Source organism: Leptonotus elevatus, chromosome 14, assembly GCF_054856555.1.
Source record: "Leptonotus elevatus isolate MCC_2025b chromosome 14, RoL_Lele_1.0, whole genome shotgun sequence".
NCBI lineage: Eukaryota > Metazoa > Chordata > Actinopteri > Syngnathiformes > Syngnathidae > Leptonotus > Leptonotus elevatus.
In genome coordinates, this window is record NC_141252.1 from 3,643,184 (window position 1) to 3,667,604 (window position 24,421).

Consider the following 24,421-nt stretch of genomic DNA (forward strand, 5'->3'; position numbering starts at 1 on the left):
GCTATTCTCCTGGATTTTGACTGATTTTGCAAGGCCCACAGAATATTGTGTTCTCTAGCTATAAAAACACGGGACCTACCAAAAGAAAGATTAGAGTCTCTTCTTACATCAGGAAAAAAAAGTACGTTTGTATCTGTTTCCGTTTTGCAATCAGCATTAGAATATAGTTCAGTTTCATCATTATTCACAAATCTATTTAGAAGTTTGAGTAAAAGATTTTTTCAACATGGCCCTGGTTGATCTCTTATACTCTGCTGCCAACTGCTAGCCGTTTTTTGTAATAATTACCATTGCTTTAAGCGACCTCTTCAAGTCAGAGGCTGCATCAAAGCTTATGCTCTAGCATTAAAAAAACATTAAAAAAAGAAGAAGGTATAAATACGTTTTTGGGACTATGGCAATATTTAAAATACAAGGTTTTTATACGTTTTTGGGAGCAAATGAGTTAATTCCCTTTTCCCTTCCTTCTGTCGCTTTGCATTCATCTCTTGCTCCTTATTTTTTTAATTGTTCTTTATTTTCTTCTTCATTTTTCCTCTTCTTTCCTTCTTCCCTTCTTTCTTTTGCATCTTATTTCCTTTCTTATTTCCTTCCTCCCTGCCGTCACCTTTTACATTTTTGGTTCATCGTACAAGAAGGCGACGGCTCAGAGGTTACCGAGGAAGTCATCGGCCGAGAAGTGGTCGGCATCCCACACTTGCAGGTTGAGGCGGGCCGGGATCTTGTACTCGGTCTCGTCCCAGGCGAACATGGACTCCTTCTTGGAGATGACGATCTTCTCCTCGGCCATCAGGTAGTCGAAGGGGTAGATGAAGCGCCAGTTGAAGTTGCCCTCGCCGGTGATGGAGTGATAGTGGACGTCCGTGTCCTGCTTGTCCTCCTGCTGCCCCTTGAGCCAGCTGGACCAGGACAGAAAGATGACAACTACTGTGAATACTTTAAAAAAAAAGGGTCCATTTGGGGCTAAAACAAAACTGGTAGTTTGATTTACCCTCTGACAAATATGTCGCTGGATTTCTCGCCGGTGAAGATGTCATCGTCCTCCAGGACCACTTCATCCGTGTTCCAAATGATGACCCGCAGCTCAAACCTGAAATGGAAGCAAAATGACTTCGATCAATGCAGCAAAATGCATCGATCAACCCTCTTAATGTTAAGTCAGGTAAAGTCAATTTTATCTATTTATTTTATTAATTTACTTCATTTAATTGTAATTCTTTAACCAATGATTTAATAAATAAATTAATAACTAAATTCAAACAAATATTGTGTATCTGTGAAATTGATTATTTTTGTAATAATTGTATTTAATATATATATTTTTTAATGTTTATTTTTATTTTTATTCATTCATTTAATTCTCCTTACGTATTATCGTCAAACTCGTTGTTTTATTTTATTATTTACCGTAAATCAATTAAACAAAAATGTAATGAGAAAACTGAATGAAAAATAAATAACACGAATAAATACATTTGAAGTAAAAAGCGAAATTAATGCAACGTTTGTCTTCACAATGTAACTGCAGCTCAAACCTGAAATGGAAGCAAAATGACTTCATTCAATGCATCAAAATGCATCAACGAACCCTTTTAAAGTTAAGTCAGGTTATTTATTTATTTTATTGATTTATTTACTTCATTTAATTGTAATTGTTTAACCAATGATTTAATCAACTAAATGAAAACAAATATTGTGTATCTGTGAAATTGATTATTTTAGTCATATTTTTTTTTACAATAAATGTATTTAAATCACCAATTAGTTTAGATGAATAAATATGAAAATGGGTAATGTAGAATATATTTGTTAAAATGGTTGTTTTATTTTATTATTTACCGTAAATCAATTAAACAAAAATGTAATGAGATCATTGAATGGAAAATAAATAACACAGAAAAATAAATTTTAAGTAAGTAAAAAAGTAAAAAAAAATAGTCTTCACAATGTAACTGCTGTGTGGACATTACAAAATGAAATTACTTCTTAGGTTTCCTGGGTGCAATGTCCAGGGCAGGACCGGGTGCCGTCATGTCTTTGGGGAACATGTCCACCCACATCTCAATTCTGCCCTGTGGATGCAAATTGATCCCAAAATGAATTGATCAGCACAAGCCAATGAAAAAAAAAAGCCCGCGAATGTTTACTTGTTCGATTCCCGGTTTGTCCGGATTCAGGAGCGGCCTGGTCTCCACGTGCTCCGGCACCAATTTGCACCCCGCCCGCGGGATTTCCTCCCAGTGCTTGAGCACGGTCAGCGCCAGGTGCTCGTTGGTCTGCTTCTTCAGGCCTGAGCGCGACGACCGTTTTTTCTTCAGCATTTCCTCCATAAACAAGCTCGGGAAAAACAACAAGCGTTACCGTTTTCATCCTCGATCTCGGTGGGCGCCATGAAGACGCGGTTCTCTACTTTGACCCGCCCGCCCGGCCCGTAGTGAGGCCCGTCCAGCTTGCCGTCCTTGCACAGCTTGGCCAGGATCTGGGTGGGTTTCATGGGGTCCCTCCAGATGTTGTAACCGTGGCTACAGAGAAGAAACGCAATGGGCTGTATTCAAATCTGGCGCAAGGCACGGTAGATATGTGCGCAGGGGCGGGCTGGACTTAGTTTTGGTATTTTTCACAAAACCCGGAAAATATGAATCCTGCCAATACTTGTGTCGTTGCTTACGTGGCATAGCTGGCGGTGAAGCCGCAGGTGGCCCTGTGCTTGCTATAGAAGCGGTTCTCCAGGTCCAGCTTGGTCTCGCCGATCAGGTCGTCGGTGCCCACCAGGTCCCAGTCGTAGATGGACACGGTGAGGGTGGAGTCCATGGGGAACGTGGCCTCGATGTCGAAAGATCTGCAGGACGAAGGAGTGAGTGACACAAGAACGCTGTTTTTGTTTTTTGGAAGTCGTACAGATTTTGTCCTTACTTTCCAAATAGCGGATTGAGCTGCTTGGAGATGTAGTTCTCCTTATCCTTGACTTCATTCTTTCCCAGTTTGATGGCGATGTACGGATCGGCTTTGCCGTTGATGTCTGCCGGGTGAAGATCAGTCGCCTGCCAACAAAAATGTATTTGTTATCCAGCCATTCGTTGTAATCAATATGTTAAATCGATTTATTTTGGTACTTACTCACAGGTCAAACAGCGGTAATCAATCCAGTGGCTGCTGACTTACCCTGATGACGTAAACCCGCACCAAGACGTTGATGGGATCATTGTGCGGGATATTCTGGAACATGCCCATGTTGGAGTCAAAGTCTCTGGGCAGCTCGTCAGACACTTTGTACATGCACAGCGAGCCCTTAAATAAAATGAAAATAGAAAAGCAATAAGCAATAATAATAATAATAATAATAATAATAATAATATGTACAGTGCTTTTCATAATACAAAGCAACAGACACAAGTTTCTCATGTTTTTTTGTGTTTGCATCAATTTATTCTTGTAGCACAATTTTTTTTCCATATAAAATTATGACTTTGTTATTGTAAAATTGTGACTTTTTCCACACTAATTCAAGGCTTTATTCTCAAAATTATTAGATTTATTCCTCATAATATTATATCTTTATTCTTATGAAATTGCATCTTTTTCAGGTTTATTAGCAGATTTATTATTGTAATATTTCAATGTTTTTCACTTTTGGGGTGGGGGGTTAATATTGCACCTTTATTGTGCTTTAATTGGGACTTTTTCACCTTTAATTTACGACTTTATTCCCGTAATTACAATCTTGTGCATTTAATATTCATGGAATTTGTCTTTAATGTATTCTTATAATAGATTCTCATAATTTGTGTTTCTTTTTGTAATATGACAAATTTTACACTTCTAATGTGATTTTTTTTTCACATTATTTTTAGGACCCATCATATTAAGAACAGCTTTTTCAATTAAATTTATAACTTGATCCTCATAAATATTTCCACGTAGATTTTTTCTCCTTACATTATGTCTTCATTGTCATCATTACCACTCATCTTTCTCTGGCGAAATTGCACACTTGCTTTCATAAAACCTTTTTTGTCTCTTAACTGATTCACTCGCAGCAACCCCCTTCGCTCCCAACTGTTTTACTGAATTTTGACAGATTTTGCAAGGCCCACAGAATATTGTGTTCTATTGCTATAAAAACATGAAACCTACCAAAAGAAAGAGGCTGCATCGAAGCCTTCTGTATGCTCGAGCATAAAAAATGAATAAATAAATATATATATATATATTTTTTTTTTAAGCAACAAAAACTTATAAATACGTCTTTGGGACCATGGCAATATTTAAAATAGAAGTAAAAAAAAAAAGTTTTTGGGAGCAAATTATAGCATATTAAAGGCCAAGTTCATAAATAACTAGGGATGTAACGATATCCAAACATCACAGAAGAATCTGCTTCCAAAGGATTTTTATAAGCATCATCACTCCACTAACTTTGAATTTGCCAACGATCCTGTCTTCGTCCAAAGAGTTCTGGTCATCGTCGTCGCCGCCTTTTCCCCTGAAGAGGTTGAAACTGTGCAGCCAGTCCTCAAAGTTGTCAAACTCACTCTCCAGCTCTTTGGGGTACACCTTTTGAGACGACGAAAAGAGTTTAAGAGCGCGCTTCACCAAACGGGATTGAGTGGCAGGTTGTCGTTTGCCTACTTTCAGCTCATCCAGCTTTGCCTTTTTCTTCTCAGCCGGGTCGACGGCGGTCGCCTTCTTCTTGTCCTTCTTCCCTTTGGCCCTCCTGATGCCTTTTACAGGAGAGTCATCGGGTTTGATGTCTGAGTTATCCGCGAAGATGAGGAGGAGAACAGGGGGGGGGGAGGAGGTAAAAGGGAGCACAGCACTCGAGACATGAATTCCAGCATGAAAGTTGTCGGACCACATTTTTTTCCCATGCGTCCTGTTGTGACAGACATGTCTGCAGAGTTTCATGTCAAATGGCGAAACTCACATTTTTTTTCAAGACACCCGAAATTATTTCGGGTGCCAGATTTAGCAGGTTCAATCAACTGTACGCCCCGAAACGAAGCGTGTGATAGTTATGCTAAATGACAACTTTCATGGCGGCATATGGTTGCGTGAACAAAAGTTGGCCCACATGCGTGACATTCGGATTCATGTCAGCGTCTACACACTGATGCATTGTGGGAGTCTGGCAAAGGCTCGCTACTGCAACAAGGAAGACAGCATTAGTGAGACCACACGCAATCCGACGACTCCTATAGAAGTTAGGATACGCACAAAATTTTTCTTATTATTCACATTAACGTGACAAAAACATTTGAATTGTGAAATGGCAAGAAAATGTTACGTCATCACGTAATTAGAATAATGTCCAATTTTTCCATGAAAAAAACCCATCAAGAAAATCAAAAGTTATTATGGTAACTACAAATTATTAATGTTCATTTAACATCTTATTTATCTTTTTTTTTGTAATACTGTACCTTTATTCTATTTAAAAAAATCCACATTAATAATTTTACTCTCATAATATTCAAACTTACTGCTAATTATTCCAATTTTATTTTTGTTCATTTAATATTTTAGCTGTATTCCAACATTTTTCACTTTAATATGCTATTTTTTTTATGTTGATTGATAGATTTATTCACATAATGTTGCATCTTTGTTCACTTCTCATCTTAACAATTTTCCCCCCCAAAAAAGTCTGTTAAAAACAGCTGAAGAGCTTTCAATTATTACTAAGGAGAAGAATTCGAAAAAAAAAAGAGAACCTAATGAAGTCTGATCGTTCACAGAAAAAAAAAAGACAAAAATAGTCCTAAAAGTCCTAAAAATGTAACATTTAAACTTTATTCCCGTAATATTACGTCTTTAATACTGGAAAATGACGTTTTCAGATGAAATGTAATTTATTTTTTGGGGAGAGTATTAAAAAATATATATATTTTTTGTTTTTGTACCTCCATCTGCCAGGTCTGCATCTTCTTTTTCCTCTGAATCTGACAGCGCCCCCTCTTGGCCCTTTAGTGCCTAAGAAGAACGAAAACCCGTAAGGCCTGAAATGGCGCTGCCGTATAACAAACGACAAATAATAAATACGAAAAAAAGATCGTACCTCCGCCAGGGTCTCGATGGAGGCAAAATATTTGGACCACCAGTCGAGCATGCTCTCATCCAGGCCGTCGTCTTCCATCTCGTCGCCCTTCTTCCTCTTCTTCTTCCTCCCTTTTGCATCCTTGTCATCGTCCTTTGAAACGCGTTCATTTGAAAGTTCGAGTCATTTCGTTGCATATTCAACGTACGCAGCGTAACAAAATGGCAGCACTCGACTTACCTCAACCTTCACTACGGCGTCAGAGCACTGCAGGGAATAACACAAGACATGACTCAACATGATATGACGGACGGCGCCTTCATATGATTGGCTTGCAATTTGATATATGACATAATATTGAAAGATTATTCTCACAAAATAGGACTTTTTGACTTTAGTCAGGTTTCAAATGTTTTAAGTGAATTTACTGAAAATGTGCCTACATGCTTTATTCTTATAATATTGTATTTTATTTTGGTCATATTTACACGTTCTCAGATAAATGTGACTTTTTGAAGCAGATTTATGACTTTATTCTCTTAACATTTTAATGTTATTTTCTGGAAAAATATGATTATTTAATGTACGTTTATGGCTTATTTGTTAAGAGCAATCAATAATCAAAGTTTGGATTACTTCAAATATCTTCCTAAAAAAACATTCCAACTTTGTTAATGTTGTTTATGATTTAATTTTCTTAACATTTGAATGTTATTTTCTGAAATGTATGACTAATTTAGATTCATGAATATTCTCTTAAACATTTCAACATTATTTCCAGAAAATGAAGACTTTCAGATGTTGATAGACATTATTTTATTAATTATTTTTTTAGGTGAAAACTTACAGAATCTAACTTGACCACTGTGTCCATCTTCTTAAAAGTTGGCTCAGGTTCCATGTTGACCACGATGATTTCCTCTGACAGACAAAGACAGCACTACTTATACGAAATAAAGAGCAGGATTTCATTGCAAATGCGAAAACATAAAGTATCTGACTTGTCCCTGTTCCTGCATCGTTGCTGCAAACATCCAAGTGGGTGGAAGCAGTATGAAATCTGCCTAGCAACAAGTGGCCGCTCTAATGCTACTTGACCAGGAATGGGAGCAATTCCGTGACTATACGTTCCCGCGCCTGCTGGCTGGCTGGCTCCAATTGTACCTGTGGTGGACCAGTTGTTGGCCTGCTTGTCAGAGGGCCTGTAGATGAACTTCCTGAGGCTCGTGACGGCGTTGGAGCCCACCAGCGTGTAGCGGCCGAACGCCCTGCAGTCCACTACGCGGATGTTGAGAGGCGGGTGAAGCAGCTCGTTCTCCGGTAAATCCTGACAGACACAAACCGGGGATTAAAATGTCTGTCATCAACAAGCCATATCCTGTTGACGTTATTATCCATATTTATACATCTTAAATTGTACTCAGTGTGGTGAAATATGACTTTTAATGGCAATACTTTACATTACAGTGCCTTCATATGATTAGCTCGTAGCTTGATTTATGGCTTTTTGTCAACGTTATTCTCACTAATGTAATACTTGTTTACCTGGATTTATGACTTTATTCACGTAACATTTTAACCTCATTCTCACAAAATATCTACACAATAATGCAAAACAAATTAACGGTTTAACGTTGCTTGATGCTTATTCTCAAACGTTGTCAGAATATTGTGAGCAATGCAGATTTATGACTTTATTCCTTCCACTGAAAAAAATTATATTTTTATGTGAATTTACGACTTTATTCTCTTAACATTTCAACGCTATTGTCCCGCATTACGACTATTTAAAGTAAAACCATTTGCTTAACATTATTCTCATTATTTTACTGAATTTGTAGATTTATGACATCTATTAACATTTCAATGGTAATTTATGACTCCCTCCCCAAATTGGCATTTTCCAACTTTTGTACTATTTCAAAGATTTTAGGCCTAGAACAACATACGACTTCAAAGCACTTGACAAGCGTGCTGAAGTTGGGGTTCTTCTTGTAATTGGGAATGAGGGCCGACTGGACGCCCTTCCCGGCGCATTCCACGTCCACACGGGGCCGGTCCACCTGGGCCAGGTTGACCCGCTTCAAATCCCTCAAACCCCAGAATAAGACCTGGAGAATCGCAGGAAAAACACTTCAACTTGGCAATTACTACTTTCCTATCATTAGAAAACCCACAAATATGTACATTTGCAAATTTAATATTCCATTGTTATTACCTCAATTCTGTACTTGCTGAGAACAGGTCTGATGCCCATCGGAACGGGAAGAAGTGGGCCACGTTCCATATCTGCAGGACCATCGATGGGCGGAAGGTCAGCTTTGCCATTAGGACCAATCTGACAAAAAATTGAGAAAATCAAAAGTTAAAAATGTACTAAGACCATTAATTTATTTGTTTTTTTTAAACAATCAAAAAGATAATTATTTAGAAAATATTTTTGCAACATATTAAAACATGGAGGACATGCTGTGATGAAAAAGCCATATCTGAATTTTTGCCAAAATTTGGGGCAATTTTTCCATTGAGTTATAATTGAACTATTTGCAATTTTATTATTATTATTAATAATAATAATAATAATTATGTATTTATTTTTGACATTTTTGTGTAATGCATACAATATGCCCAACCTGCATGGGCTTACAATTAAACTATCAAAATTATTAAGTCAATTAATTATTAAAATTCATTAATTATTAAAATTCATTAATTATTAAAATTCATTAATAAAACAAAAGTATTATTATTATTATCTTCTTCTTTTTTTACAGTTGGGAGTAGGGAATATTTCATTTTATTAAACAAATTAAAAATCTCTAAATTGCCATACTGTTTATTTTAAATAATATTTTCACGTTTAATTTTTTTTTAATAATAATAATCATGATTTCAAAAGATTTAGTTTTCATTCAAACGGCGCTATGCATCCCAGTGTACAGTACAGGCCCAAAGTTTGGACACAACTTCTCATTCAATACATTTGCTTTATTTTCATGACTATGTACAATGTAGATTGTCATTGAAGGCATCACAACTATGACGACAACTAACAAACACATTTGGAGTTATGTACTTAAAAAAAAGGTAAAAATAATCAAATAAATACATAAATAAATAGCCACCCTTTTCTCTGATTACTTTTTTGCACATTTGGCATTCTCTTATTTTTTTTTTTTGAAGAAACTATAATATAAAACATGTTTTCAGTTATTTCACCTTTTTATTTGGTTAAATGCATAACTCCACATCAGTTCATACATAGTTTTGATGCATTCAGTGAGAATCTACTGAGTAACCAGTCATGAGAATAAAGCAAACGCATTGAATAAGAAAGTGTGTCCAAACTTTAGGCCTGTACTGTATGTGATCAATAAAGTTGAGTTTGACTACTTGCACAATTGCTTACTTTTTGAACAAAATCAGACAAAATTCTGATGAGAACGCCTTTTCTTGTTGTGACATTTCTTGACTGGGAACAAAAGGCAGTTATGTGAGCAGATTGTTGGGTACCATCGGTTCCTGTCTGACCTGCAACAACTCAAAGGCGGCCAGCATCTCTCCGGCCATGCCGTTCCCTCGATAGATCTGGTAGTATTCCAGCTGAGGGGGGAAGCGCGGAGGTCCGTAGTGCTCCTCGGCCATTTTCACCACAGGCTTGGCAAAAGTTCTGCCCATGAAGTCCGCTTTACCCTGGGAGAACCAGGGACAGACTTCAATGATCATATTTGTGGCAGAAAGGTCTCAAGAAGCCACGCCCGTAATTTCCAGGTCATTTTCCAGGGATCCTTCAAAGATGAACTACTTGTAGGCCAGGAGATTTGCTTTAGGTATTGATGAAAACATGGCTCAAAATGCGCATGTTTCCAGGCGGACTGTTCATAATAACAATGCATGAAGGGGGAAAAAAAAAAGCAGCTTAGAAAAAAAATAACCAGTAAACTGCAAAACAGTTAGACCGATGCCAACACATTGTGACGCCTAAAGCTGTGCAATGACTTCTCTCTTGCAGTTAGTGGTTATAAAGATTCTCATTGGCCAACATACAGGGGGAAAAAAACAACAACAACACAAAATGCCCTCAAAGGAATGCAACAGGCACAAGTGGACCGAGGACTGTTTTGTCTCTTGGTGTGCTTCTTATTCCTCTTGCATGCCTTTGGACAAGCTACACATTAAATTCAATGTCACGACATCCAGACGTCTCACACTCTACTTATCCAAAAGGGTCGTCCGAAACAATCGCGTTATTTTCGGAAAGCAAATGTAAAAAGCAGCAGTCAGCAAAATGCAAACGCTTGGCTGTAGTGATGCAGATGCAAAAAAAATCATCATGGCATCATTTTCGGCGAAAAACTGAAATATTGATATCATAACACATCATTAGATATACCTGCACTTCTGATCAGAATGTTTTTTCGATTTCGTTTTTTTTTGTACTTTGAATTTTGCTTTTATTATAGTTTTTCATTTTCATTATATTTATTTTATTAAGATTTTTTTTAATTTAATCTAAATAAAATCTAAACAGACTAAATATGTAATCCCAAAAATATTATATTTAAAACACAAAAACAAAATAAAAATACATTTAATCCAGAGTCAATATTTGTGAGTTTTGTTCAAAATAACAATAAATACCTAAGAAAGACGCGACATTAAAATAAAAACTATAAAACAAAAAATGACACTGATTTCCCCTCAAAATGAAATTATTTTGTAAGTGATTCATATACTAAAGAGGGTCAAAATATTAGAAGCAAAAATGCAAAAGTCAAAAATCGTGACATAAAGCTAGTCGAGTAAAAAAAAAAAAATCCTCTTGTCGTTGAACCCATTAAATGTTGCAGGTGTACCTAATGAAGTGTCTGTAAACGCGACACAGACTTTTTGTTGCCATGAAAGAAAAGTAACGAGTCTCACCACTGTGTCTTGATCGTAGAGCTCAATGACGATAATGGGAGGGTCGTCTCGCAGCTCGCTGGCCTCGCCAAACAACTCCACGTTCTCGAGGAGCAGCAGCTGATCCCACGTCGGGCACAGCGTCTCTGGCAGCACCTGAGACGAACGTCCACAACATCCACAAGTTGCGTTTACGGCCATTAAGCACAAAACAATGCTATGAATCACAGAATAAAATGTTGAAGTTGTTACAGTGGCTTCAACCTTTTTCTTCTTTTTTTTTTAATTAGTACTTTTAGTTCAGTTGTATTTATTTTGAAGTCCAATACATTTGAATTTAATCTGTTATAGCTTTTTGTCTTGTTACATTTATTGAGGTGCAATTTTCGGCAATACATAGCAGAATCTGATTTTGATACATTGTGGCGCTGACCTCGGTGACTTGACTCTGCGTGGAGAAGAAGACGCGTGCGAAGGGATCCGACAGTCCGGTGCTGTCGGCAGCAAAGAGGCTGCGAGCTTGATACATGTGTACCCTCAGCTGGAAGATTTGCTTCACTGTTCACACACACAAACAATCAAAAGCTTGATATTGTGTAAAATTCACCTTTAAACATTTCTACTTCAACAAATAGTGTGATATTTTGAAACACTCAAATTCAATCTTTTAACTGTTTTTTTTATTCCAGTACCCCCTGTTTTTTTCAGATTTAAAAAGAAAAACAAAAAAAAGTTGTATTTTTATTTTTACCAATTATAATGAGAGTCAATTACTTACAGATTTGCATTTCCACACCCAAACAACGAGGCGCTCTAAAGTAGCCAGGCCAGCCCGAAGCCCTGGTTCACACACTTGGCTCCTCTTTGCACTCATGACCAACAATGAGGCACTCTAAAGGAAGGTGTATTTTCGGCTTGTAGTCATAGCTAGCTAGCTAATCGGACCTCTTAGCAGCACCGCTCAAGCTCCACTAAGTCCATGTACAGTAAGTGATAAACAAAAATGCTAATTTTGTCATTGTGATGTATTGTGTGTAGAATTTTGAGTGGGAAAAAAACATTGAATTGAATTATTATATATTTTTTTAATTACTCATGTAGGTGAGGCTGATGGGCGGCGAGAGGGGCAAACCCGGCCCTTTGGAGAGCCGATTCTCTTCAAATCCGTTCGGAAGTCCGCACAGGTAGTCTTTACGTTGGCGGTTCAGACCCAGCCACAAGTAAATCTCAATCTTAGACTGCACGGTCCAGCCCGCGGGGCCGAAACCTCGCTTTCCGGGGATCTTCAAGGAGAGAGAAATAACAAAAGTAATTTTACAATAATTTACTGTTGCACATTTGAGTTTGAGTTCTGGGCAAGATCGTTCAATAATAAAGGACATTATTAATAAAAGAAAAGAAAAAGAAAAACAATGTACAACATAATGTAAAATAAATAAGAATACATTTTTATTATTTATTTTTAATTCGTATTTAAATTTTTTAATCTAATTAATTAAACAATTAATTATTAAATCTCATTTGAAAAAGTTTAAATGTAAATATAAAATTGATCATTGTAACAAATGTTTTTCATTTGATTAAACAACAAAAAGACAATTGATTAATAATAATTAGTGGTTTGATAATGAATTAAATTTATGATTTTCTTAAAAAAAATTTTTTTAAATTTTAAAGTTCTATTTTAAGATAAATTCACCAATTATTTAAAAAAGACAAATACGAAAATGTTGATGTAAAATGAATACATTTTAAAGTGAATTAAATATGTGTCTGCTGCGTTGTATGTAGCGCACCCGCAGAAAGATGGTTTTGACTTTGCCGCAGTCCTTCCCTCGCTCTTCGTCCATGCCGGAGTACAAGATGTCTTTGGAAGGAACGCGAGCGTATGCGATGCGCTTCCCGTTGCTGATCATCCAAATGAAAATGTCCGGAACGCTGTGTTGAGGCTGCGGGACGCACAACACCATCAATTGGCATATGCATACATTTAACGCAAGTGACCAAACAGTGGACATAAATTTGCATTTATTTATTTATTTTTTCTCCAGAATTTTTTTTGCTTTATAACAGAAGTCAGATTGCTATTTGGAACTGTTCAGAATTCCCTCCACAATGACTAAAGGCCCCAGTTTAAGTCGAAATAAATTGTCAGTTTATTTTTTACTTCACCTTGTGAGAAGATTACATGTTCCCCCTTATTGTGTTGCATAGGTTGTAGTGTACTCTCTAATAAAAATGCAGGGATCACCTAAAGTTTTAAGTTGTAATATCACCAACCACCACTAGATGGCAGACATGCCTTAGTTGCACTTACACTGGGTCTTACGTTACAACGTGAGTTGGCCTACTATTTTTTGGTGGATTTGCAATGATATACATCGTAGCTCAATAAAAAAAATTGGAGTGAGTTGATTTTTTTTGGGTGAATTTTTTTTCCAAATGAGTTCTTGTACTTAATTAGTATCAAAAATGAAATATATTAATTAATAGCACACATTTTGCACATATGTATTTAGTTCATATTTAAAGTAGCATTTTTTGTTATACATTTGGTTAGGAAGTGTGTGGTCCTATTTGCCCCCCCAGTTGCACTGATGAAAAATTGCGCCCCTCCCTCTAGCAATTAAGTAGCCCATCCCTGGATTATATGTTACAAAAATGGTAGAAAGGGTTTCGATTTTTGAAATTATTGTCACAAAAAGTTGGCATTTAAGGAGGGGTGTGTAGACTTTTTCTATCCAGTGTTAATTTTCTGTAATCACAGTTATGAGTGTGTGTCATGCATCGTACTTCATCTGCCAGGAATCTGAGCTTTTGAAGGAAGTGGTGCGTCAGCTTGACCTTCTCTCGCACCGTGCTCTTCTTCACCTGAGACCGCATGGCTTTGGCTTGCTGGCCGACGGCCTCCTGCCACGGCAAACGTTGGACGTGTTTAGTGTATTACACTCAAAATGTGACCCACTATGTTTATTCGCTTACAAAAATACATTTAGAAATGTTTTTGGGTGAGTATCGAAAACCAGATTATCGGTAATGAGTATTAGAGAAGGTATCATGGCGTGGACAAGTGATGAGCATGTTTTCCCTCACAGTTCTGAGATTCTGTGTTGGAATTTTTGCTTGTGTCTTCCCGTGTGGAGTTTGCATGCTTTCCCCTTTGGTATTTAATTTAATTTAATTCAAATAGCTATCACTGAAAATTCAATTACAGTACATTAAATTAAATTACCGTACATCGAATTACATTTAAATGTAATTGACTTCTTTTAAATTGAATTAAAATGCATTCAAATTCAAATTACAATTAAATTGTAAATCAATTAAATCATTTAAATGAAAATTACAATACATTTTTAAATCTAAGTTACAATTTAATAAATTACATTCAATATACCGTGGACAAGAGGTAGAAAACGGATGGATGGATGGATAAAATGAATCCAAATTCAAATTAGTATGAAGTTAGACTTAATTCAAATGTAATTTTAATTGAAATTTATCATAATTAAATGGGTCTAATCTGATTGAAATCCATTTCCCATCAAATGATAATTTCCGTTCAGTTGATTTAAATGAAAAAAAACAACCATGAAATTATATGTTAAATTAATTCAACAATCTAAATTCTAATGATATTTACCTGTATATTCAACTTTCATGTCATACAATTCAGTAATCTGAATTTAAACCATAATTAAACTAATTAAATTAAATTATTTAAATTAAATTGAAAAAAAATCAAAAAATTAAATATAATTAAATTTAAATGTTATTTGATGTAAATCCATTTCAATAATGTGACTTTTAATGTAATTTATAAATTAATCCCAATTCAATAAATATTTAAATTACATTGAATTGAAATATAATGCAATTTCATTTGGTGTAACTAAAATGATGTCAAATCAAATGTAATGAAAGAGAATAGAATAAAAGTCCCGTACCACTTCAGCCATGCACAGCTTCAGCCGCTCTTTGTCCAGTTTGGTTTTGCCCGACAGGTTCTGGTCCGTATTGGCCAGCACCAGAAACTGACTGAATGGACAAAAGTGTGTGATGAACTCACAGCTTTATTTTTTATTTTTTTATTTGACTGTTTGCATATGTACGAACCTGCATCTCTGGCTGAGGTCCTCCAGGACGCCCCTCAACCTCCGCTCGGGATAGGCCTTTTCCGTCTTGATGATCTCTTGCACGTCGTTCAGACCTTCCTCCTGCGCGGAAAAGAACGCCAGCGTGTCAAAGCGTCTCTTCTGATAGGTCGCCACGCGAAGCGAATGGCGCCACTCGCCAGTTTGTCGGCGATGTTGTCGATGATGTTGGCGTTGTACAGCCGCCGCCTCTGGTCCTGCCACCAACTCTTGATGTAAATGCACGGCTTGCGCTCAAAGTACGGCAAGTGGAAGTAGTTGCTGCAAATCCAACACAGGTAAAAGCGATGCACCTACGACTGGTTTTAAGTTAGGGTTTCAAGCACAGGTTAGAGTTTCAAAGCAGGAAGCCAGGGTTAGGGTTTCATGCAAAGGTTAGGGTTTGGAATTGGGGTTTCAAACAAACATAAGGGTTTCAAATAAGCGTTTCAAGCCAAGATTAAGGTTTCAAATTAGGGTTTTGAAGCTATGGTAGGATTTCAAGCCTACATTAGAGTTTCAAGTAAAGATTAGGGTTTCATCCAGATTTAGGGTTTCATATTAGGGTTTCAAATCACGGTTGGGGCTTCAAGTAAAAGTTGGGGTTTTAAATCAAGGTTTCAAGCCAGAACTACGATTTCAAATTAGTTTTCCATGTCTGCATTAGGGCTTTAAGACTGTGGTAGGGGTTCAAGCCTGCATTAGGATGTCAAGCATAGGCTAGGGCTTGAAATTAGGGTTTCAAATCAAATTTAGCATTCAAAGCAAAGGTTCAATTTTCAAGACAAGGCTATAGTTTTAAATTAGGGTCTCAAACCAAGATTAGGGTCTCAAGCAATGGTTAGAGTTTGAAACGAGGCATGCTGCCAACCGGTCAGTGACGACGGGTTTCATGGGCGGAGTGGTCGCCACGGACGGCAGGTCGCCGTCGTCGTCCAACTCATCCTCGCTGGAGTCACGGATGAGTTCCGTCTCCTCCTCACCATCGGCCTTCTTCTTCCCTGGTGATTTGGGCTGGTTGGCGCCGTCCAACTCGTCACCATAGTAACCTGAGGAGCAGGTCATTCGGGATCAAGCTGGAAAGCACACCTTTGTATTTTTTTGTATTTTTTGTATTTTTTTTACCAGTACCACATAATACTGGATGAATTGAATTTAATGTATTGTTTTGGACGTAATATATTTAATTTTTTTCGAAGTATAATAATTTGATTTATTGAACTCAAATAGTGATTGATTCTAAAATTCTACATTTTAAAACTCTAAAAGTGGCAAAATAAAATGCATGAAATGAAATTGGATTAACTACAATAATAGATCAGATTAAGGTTTGGAATTGGGGGGTTAGATCACCAAATGATTCCCGAGCGCGGCCCCTGCTGCTGCTGCTCACCGCTCCCTCAGGGGATGGCTCAAATGCGGAGAACGAATTTCGCCCCACTTAGGTGAGCGTGACAATCAGTGGCAACTTTAACTTTAAATTCACTCAAATAAAATTGCTATAAACAAAATGAAGTGAAGTTGTCCGGTACCTATGGTGACCTCAAAGTTGATGGGCTTGTCGCCAATTTTCCTGTCAATCATGGTGGCCTCCAGGAAGGAGCCAAAGAGGAAGAATTCCTCAATCTTCCCGGTCGCATTCTGTCAAGCAAACAAGCGCGTTTCAATAGAATGCACTTCACTCAAGCGGCGGCCTGCTTGCTCCAAAAACTTGTAAGTTGGGGCACTTGTAAGTCAAGGTAGCACTGCCCACCTCCGAGATGTTGGGGATGCCTTCCAGCTGCACCTCGGTGGAGCTGGAGGTGTCAGGTGAGGAGGGGTCCAGGATCTCTACGGACAGGCTGATGAGCAGGCGCGCCCTGAAAGACACGCCCTCGCCCAGACCCTCGTTCAGCTCCTGGTACTCGTCCATCAGCGTGTAGGTGCGCGTCGAGCCGTACATGTTGACCCAGGCGGGGCCCAGCGTGGGGAGGAAGCCTGAAAGGACATCAATACCGCGCGCCCAAAAAACACAGTTAAAGGTAGGGTTTCAAATAAAAGTTCAAATCAGGGTTTCTAGGAAAATGTTAGCATTTCAAGCAAAGGTTAGGGTTTCCAAAAAGGGTTTAAAGCCAGGGTTGGAGTTTTAAGTTAGACTTTCAAATTTGAGTTTGAGTTTCAAGTTAGAGCTTCAAGTCTGTGTTAGGGTTTCAAGCTAAGATTACTCTCTGAAATTGGGGTTTTGAGGAAAGTTAGCGTTTCAAATGAGGGTTGCAAACCAGGGGTAAGGTTTCAAGTCTGTGCTAGTGTTTCAAGCAAAGGTTAGCATTTCAAATTAGGGTTTTAAGCCAGGGTTAGGGTTTCAAGATAGAGATTCAAGGTTTCAAATGAATATTTTAAGCCATGGTTGGATTGTCAGATATAGGGTTTTAGGGTTTTGAAGTTAAAGTTAGGACTCCAAAATGAATGTTTCACGGCAGAATTGTGGTTTCAAGTTTGGGTTTCAATTCAAGGTTAGGGTTTTATATTAGGATTTCAAATCAAGATTCCAAGCCAAAAGTGCGGTCGCAAGTTAGGTTTTTCGAGTTTGAAAGCAGGGTTTCAAGCCAATGTTTGGGTTTCAAGACAGAGTTAGGGTTTTAAATGAGGGTTTAAGCAGAGGTTAGAGTTTTATATTAGGGTTTCAAATCAAGGTTCCAATTCAAAGGTTGGCTTTCAAGCAAACTTGAAAGTTTTGAGCAAGCATTATGGTTTCAAGCATTCATTGGGGTTTCAAATGAGTGAAGAAAGCCTAATTTGAGTTTTCAAAAAGCCAGTGTATGGTTGGAAATAGGAAATAGGGTTGGAAGTCTTGATTATGAAAATTTTGAGTTGTGATCATTTTGGCTCGGCTGCGATCACCTTTGTCACCGTCATTGGAGATCTTTCTCAAATCCAGGAAGTGCGTCCCCATGGCCACGTCGTTCACTTTGTCTGAGTCTCGGATTTGGATCTTCATGCGCTTGCACAGCGGCGGGAACATCTCCGTGAATACGATCTGCTCGTTCCAAATGGGCTCGTAGCAGCTCTTCTGAACCGACGTCTTACCCTGGAAACACGATGCGTGTTCAATTGGCTTTTTCTTTGGCTTGAGGAAATGGGAATGTGTCTGGCCACCCTGTACAATATAACATGATGTGATCATGTCATCACCATAGACTTTCGTGTAAAGGTTAGGGTTTCCAATTAGGGCTTCATGCCTGAGTTAGGGTTTCAGGCAAATGTTAGGGTTTCAAGTTAGGTTTCCTGCCTGGGTTAGGGTTTCGAATGAGACTTTCAAGCAAAGGTTAAGATTTCCATCTTGGGTCTCAAGCCAAGATTGAAGTTTGAAATTGGAAAACACACCTAGTTTAAGGTTTCAAATTAGGGTTTCAAGCAAAGATTAGGGTTTCAAAATGGGGTCTCAAGTTCAAATTTGGGCTACAAGCCTGGGTTAGAGGCTTTTTAAACGGATGTTTCAAGCAAAGATTAGGGTTTCAAGTTGAGGGCCTCAAGCAAAGGTTAGGGTCTCAAATTGGGGTCTCAAGCCAAGGGTGAAATTTCAAGGTAGTTTTCAGACCTGGATTAAGGTTTCAAATTATGGTTTTGAGAAAAGGTCAGGGTTTCAATTTAGGGATTCAAGCCTTCATATATAATATATAAAGTTTTTTTTAATCATGTTTTATGTTAAAAAATTATACTTTATGATTTTTTTCCTCAAAAACAACTTTTTAATTCTCATAAATAGAACTTTTAAAAAAATGCCACGAAATTGAGTACTATTTTAGAAACAAGTCACAATTTTCAATATATATAACTTTTTCTCACCCCCAAATTTTCTTCAAGATATAAAAAAACCCCTGCAAAAATATATGACTTTTTTTCCCTCTAAAAAGTTGCATGTATTTTCTTTTTTAATTTATTTTATTTATTTAAAGGAATTAACTTGCTACCTTCTGCCCGGCAAACTGCACTTGCACGTAGGGGTCCACCAAGTCTTTATTCTCCCCAATGAAAGCCTTCTTGACGTTGGCCATGATGCTGGTGTTCATCCTGGGCAGGCCCTCGGCCCTGTACATCTTCAGGTAGTAGCGCGCCCATTGCCGCTCTGCCGGGACCCCCTCCGGGATCAGCAGGTTGCTGGGCGCAGGACAAAGCAAACAGAATCGTCAGCCAGAGCGTGGCATGTGAAATTCCGTCCGAAGTTTATTTGAGTTTATTTGATTGATTTATTGATTGATTATTTATTTATTATTACCCTTCGATTTCATCCTCGTCTGACTCGCTAGCCTTGTGCGGGATTTTGATGGTGTCCCCCTTGGCGACCACGGCCACATCGCACTTGACGTAACCTTTGCAACCAGCGGTGATGTCGTCCGGGTCGGACAGCAGGGCCCATTTGTGGTTAAACTGATGGTCTAAAATAAGAAAGAAGAAAAATTTGATTAAACTGGAGTATGGATTCCCAAACACAGATTTACTGTTTTTGTGTCAGGACAAAACCATGTCTAACATAAAAAAAATTGCTATGGTGCCATCTTGTGGCATCTTAAGGTCAAGGAAGTACATTGAAGTGACAAGATGAAATTAGTTTAATCAGGACTTAGAATAGAAATAGAAATATGATAATAGAATAGAAATAGAAATATTCATACGCTACTTATTTTGCCCTCAATGAATCACCTGGTTGGGAGTAAATGGTGCCAACGTCCATTTTAAAAGTCCCCACCAGCGTTCCGCTTCGCAGGAGGTTTTTAGAGTGGATGACCTGTTGGAAATGACAGAATGAAAACATTCAATACTTTCATACTTTTTTCATTTTAATAAGCATAACCGTGGTGAAAAAGCACTTACAGACAACTTGAGAATCTTGTCAAACATCACATCCGGAGGGACGTGGAAGTCAAACACAAAATACTGCAAAATCAAAATCCACATGTGAGCATATGAAAGTTGTATTCCTTTGGTGACTATATATATATATTATTATCCAATTTATTTATGTACTTATTTATTCAGTGTGAAGTGATTGCAAGCCATTTTTAAATTCAAATCTGTATTATATTAACCCGTATTTTAACCCACAATAAATCAGAACATCTTATGAAGAGACTGGCCTCGCTGTAATAGGGGCAGTTGGTGGACTCCTTCATAGACGTGTACTTCTTTTCTTCCCCGATCTCCACGCATACCATGGGGTCCATATTGAGACCCACCAGTTGCCGGGCCTCAATCACAGTCACGCTCACCTGCAATCAAACACAAATAAATACACAATTAATTTGTTAACTAATCACAGAGTCAGGACACAATGTATCCTTGGTCTTACTTGGTAATCCACAGGCCGTCCTGAACTGGGCTCCATCTTGATGTCAGGTTTGGATCTATGTATCATTCAGCTCAGTCAACATCAACAACAAAACACAGTTCATAATGCAAATGTAAGATGAAATGGTTCAAAAGTTGGACCTTTTGTTGGACACGTTGGTGGTGACGGCGGTGACCGAGGCAAGCGAGACGGTGTCCGGGTCGAAGCGTCCTCCCATGAACATGGCCTGGCGGTCCAGGTTCTGTGTCTCCAGAATAGCTGGCTCATCTAAACAATAACAACAAAAACAACATGGAGTTGGGTCCAACTATAGCTACCCGCTAACATGCTAAAAAAAACAAAAACAAAAAAAAAACAGCATAGGGATCCATTCTCCTAGTATGGGACATATTTTCAAAGCACAAACTAGGTTTAGCACGTTAGCAAAGTAGCCTACAGCAAACGCTTGTAACGTAATTTCCATTCTCATTTGGTCCATCTTGGTTAGCCATACCTCCATTCTTGTCCTGCTTGTGTCCACGGTGCTTACTGCGCTTCATGATTCAAACGCTGCACTTGGCCTGGTTTTGGCAGAAAGTCCATATTTTAGAAGTGTGATTCCCAAAGTGTAGCACAATTGTTAGCCTGTTTTTTTTCCCATTTCATGTTAGCATTGAGCTAGCAGACATTTAACATAAGGTGTATTTGGTTTGGCAGAAAATTGCAATTGGTGACAATAAACAGTTCAAAGACTTTGTTTCAGACGTGTTCAATATCTGCCAAACTGCTTCATGTTTTTTCAACATCTAGCAGTCGTATCTCAAATTTGTATTCGTAAATTATAGGGGGGGAAACAATTGAATTTACAACAATACAAATATATTTGCTTTTAATCTTTTAAGAACTGTTGCATCAGTTAATTTTTATTTAATTTTCATGTGATATACATTTTAATTTGATTATTATTTAAGTGCCCCCACCCCCACGTAGAGTATCTAGGTAAAGTTTTAATGTTCAAATTGTGCATAATGTGACAGAGCCTTAGTTAGAATATTATTAAAAAAATTTAAACCTGTGTCTCATTTTTTTATGATTGGACCTATGTTGGTCTGTAAAACATTTCAGAACTACTGCTAGAATATGAAATAATGGGAAAAGAATTCAACAGATATAAATTCAGTAAAAAAACAAAACATTGCCAATCAACATAATAGCAATTGGGCACTCCACAAAATATTGCCCGCAACCCAGTTTGGAAACACGTTCTACATAAATGCCATTATAGGGTTGCCGCGCCCGGCTTCGGCCATGAAAAGGCTTTTTAATTATTCAAATGACTTAATATGATCATTACAGAGGATCCATTTCACATGCATTGTGGAAAAAAAAACAATGATACCAACTATTAATGAACACTATGAATAAATACACAGATTGCTTAACTTTCTAAATGACTTGAATGTAACCCACATATGAAATAAAACACATTTCTACATGTTATGAGTCAGAAGTCAAATGCATGGATGATACATACCAGTTTATGCAGTGATGCTTTAGTCTACGCGAAGATTCCGTTCCAAGACTTTAGCGCTCCTTTGAAGTTAAGTAAAAAAAAAAGAAAAGTTTACATGAACATTTTGGACGTTTTTTACACAACGCAATCCACAATACGAATGAGCTTGACAAGTGGGCTCGAAGAGATGTGATACGTGCACAATGAATAGTGCATGAGTGCCGAACTCGACACTGGTAACTATAACTAGGAGCTGCTGAGTGGCCAATCAACGCGCATCGCGCACACAAAAGACAAGAGGCTGGTGATAATAATCAGAATATTATAAGAATTGGAATGGCAAAATCTGTCAACACCGAGTATCTAACATCGTCATTAAATCATACATCAATAAATACAAGCAGTGCTCCAGATTAGCATTTTTTTCCCTTTTTTTAAATTATTTTTTTAATTTTAACTAGGAGCACAGTGGCCTCAAACCTGAAATATTCGGGGTGCACAAGAATCACAAATTGAATTGCAAATTAAACATTGCACAAATTTTGCACTATATTCCTGATGGGCAGAAGTGTGGAGCAGAAGTTTGTCTGCAACAAAAAAATGAAATGAAAAATGTTGTTGCACTGTCTCAAATTTAAGAAAATAACGGAGTTATTATACAGTATAAGTAAAAATTTGCAATATGTGCAATACAATTTTTATCCTGACATGCTGTATGTTATTGTTCACAATACTACATAGAAAAATACAACTACAACAAGGTAAAAAAATATGCAGATTAAATTGGCAAACACTGTTACCATATATCAACATACACATAAAGGCTCATTAGAACAAAAGTACAAATGACAAAAGTCTAAAAATAAAAAAAATTCTCTTAATCTTTAACAATGTTTTAAAAAGAGCATTCGGGGCCATATTGAATGTACACTGGCTTCTGTCATGTCATATTCCAATAGCACTAAAGAAAGTGATGAAAAAAATGGAACATTGTAAAAGAAAATTGGTGAAGAAAAAAATGGTGATAGTGTTACACAAGGTAGCCCAACTTTAAGACGGCCTGGGTCCAAGTCTTCATCTCATCAATTACACATGCACCTTGAGTCTTAAGTTGCTGGTGTCCAGTGAAACAGTCAATTATTCACACGTTACACTCACAGTCAGTCAGTGAGACAGTGACACACAAAAAACACAGTTATTGTTATTGTCATTAGCACACTGGGTTTACAATGGGTTATTTATCCGTTGCTTCGGAACATTTAATGATTATATTTAAGAGTTGTTTTTAAAAAAATGTTATTTGTAGATGCTGCTAGCCTGTGTTGCTTCCAGTTGAGCATCCACACTGTTGAGGGATTGTGCTCTTAATTACTGTACTTTGTTCAGTGGCACTCAATAGTGAAGGCAGCTGTCATCGAAGGCCTCTCTGGCGTCACTCGTGAAGAAGTGTTGGCCAAGTTGCAACGAAAGAATAATGATTCAATGAGAATATGGCTTGTACCTGAATTTTAAGGTGTTAAAGTATCAAAAGGTACTTAAAACATTTATCAATTAAAGAATGACTAGAATACATCAAAATTAATAAATATAAAAACAATATGTGGTAACAAATTTAATTAGAAAATAATAATGAAACAAACTGGACTTTTAGTAAATTCATTAAATACAATTAAACTAACAAATTTGATTTAAAAAAAAAAGTCTACACACCTAGTGCCAGGTTTTTGGGATTAAAAAAATGAGACCAAGATAAATAATTTCAGGATTTTTTCCACCATCAGTAAAACCTACAACATAAACTGTACACCTCAATTGAAAAACAAAGGTTGGGGTTGGGGTTGGGGTTAGGGTTGCCTGAGGTGGCCTGAGGTGGCCTGAGGTGAACTCAACCCTGGACGGATTTGATCAAATATGTGTAGGAAAAAAAAAACCTGCATGAGTACAGTAGTGGTAGTACAATAAAGTACCGTGGTTAGTTGTTAGCAAATCTTCCTCACAGTTGTGAGGTTTGGGGTTTGAATTAATTTGGTTAATTGAAGATGCTAAATTGTCCATAAGTGTGAATGTGAATGTTTTTTTCGTCTATACTGTACGTGCCAGGCTGGTGACCGGTTCCCTGTCTCTCACCCGATGTCAGCTGGGACAGGCTCCAACTCACCCCTGACCCTAAAGAGGATAATAATAATAAGCACTACAGAAAATGGACGGATGAAAACAAAGAATGAAGAAATAAATGATGTAAAGTATTTAAATAAAACATTTTCTAAGACAAAAATAATAATAATATAATAATATTGCGTGCAGCATAACAGCTAAATGCTGCTTCACCATGTTTTCATTGAACTCTAGGCTCCACTAATTGGCTCAAGTCTGCAGACCTCAGAGCCCTACTGGGTTTATATTCAATTAGCATTTCTTTCATATATTCAGGACCTAAACCGTTCAGTGATTTATAGATTATTAGCACAATTTTAAAATCAATTCTGCAGCTGACTGGGGGCCAGTGTAAATATGTTCTGACCTTTGTGTTCTGG

At 37.5% G+C, this 24,421-nt stretch overlaps 1 protein-coding gene across 4 annotated transcripts in view; it reads right to left on the reverse strand.

The window, feature by feature from the left end:
- The window catches only part of LOC147162604 (otoferlin-like), a 34,936-nt gene that overhangs the window by 1,998 nt on the left and 8,517 nt on the right, over positions 1-24,421 (reverse strand). For 2 of the 4 annotated variants that reach the window (XM_086094819.1, XM_086094821.1), the window contains 39 exons: positions 21,909-21,967; positions 20,889-20,955; positions 20,536-20,662; positions 20,396-20,450; positions 20,184-20,315; positions 19,921-19,983; positions 19,750-19,834; positions 19,325-19,484; positions 19,020-19,206; positions 17,950-18,136; positions 16,823-17,046; positions 16,602-16,710; positions 15,941-16,118; positions 15,231-15,351; positions 15,053-15,153; positions 14,884-14,974; positions 13,730-13,846; positions 12,733-12,885; positions 12,030-12,219; positions 11,370-11,494; positions 10,958-11,092; positions 9,566-9,727; positions 8,253-8,372; positions 7,984-8,145; positions 7,199-7,361; positions 6,882-6,955; positions 6,275-6,301; positions 6,056-6,187; positions 5,901-5,970; positions 4,630-4,751; positions 4,417-4,554; positions 3,163-3,288; positions 2,914-3,041; positions 2,669-2,839; positions 2,362-2,522; positions 2,148-2,290; positions 1,984-2,072; positions 992-1,090; positions 658-899 (listed from right to left, as the gene is read on the reverse strand). In XM_086094819.1, coding sequence (XP_085950945.1) covers positions 658-899; positions 992-1,090; positions 1,984-2,072; positions 2,148-2,290; positions 2,362-2,522; positions 2,669-2,839; positions 2,914-3,041; positions 3,163-3,288; positions 4,417-4,554; positions 4,630-4,751; positions 5,901-5,970; positions 6,056-6,187; positions 6,275-6,301; positions 6,882-6,955; positions 7,199-7,361; positions 7,984-8,145; positions 8,253-8,372; positions 9,566-9,727; positions 10,958-11,092; positions 11,370-11,494; positions 12,030-12,219; positions 12,733-12,885; positions 13,730-13,846; positions 14,884-14,974; positions 15,053-15,153; positions 15,231-15,351; positions 15,941-16,118; positions 16,602-16,710; positions 16,823-17,046; positions 17,950-18,136; positions 19,020-19,206; positions 19,325-19,484; positions 19,750-19,834; positions 19,921-19,983; positions 20,184-20,315; positions 20,396-20,450; positions 20,536-20,662; positions 20,889-20,934 — 4,915 coding nt within the window. In that variant the 5' untranslated portion in view covers positions 20,935-20,955; positions 21,909-21,967. Of the gene's footprint in view, positions 1-657; positions 900-991; positions 1,091-1,983; positions 2,073-2,147; positions 2,291-2,361; positions 2,523-2,668; positions 2,840-2,913; positions 3,042-3,162; positions 3,289-4,416; positions 4,555-4,629; positions 4,752-5,900; positions 5,971-6,055; positions 6,188-6,274; positions 6,302-6,881; positions 6,956-7,198; positions 7,362-7,983; positions 8,146-8,252; positions 8,373-9,565; positions 9,728-10,957; positions 11,093-11,369; positions 11,495-12,029; positions 12,220-12,732; positions 12,886-13,729; positions 13,847-14,883; positions 14,975-15,052; positions 15,154-15,230; positions 15,352-15,940; positions 16,119-16,601; positions 16,711-16,822; positions 17,047-17,949; positions 18,137-19,019; positions 19,207-19,324; positions 19,485-19,749; positions 19,835-19,920; positions 19,984-20,183; positions 20,316-20,395; positions 20,451-20,535; positions 20,663-20,888; positions 20,956-21,908; positions 21,968-24,014; positions 24,054-24,421 lie in introns of all 4 variants that reach the window. The other 2 variants (XM_086094820.1, XM_086094822.1) reach the window with 2 other exon arrangements.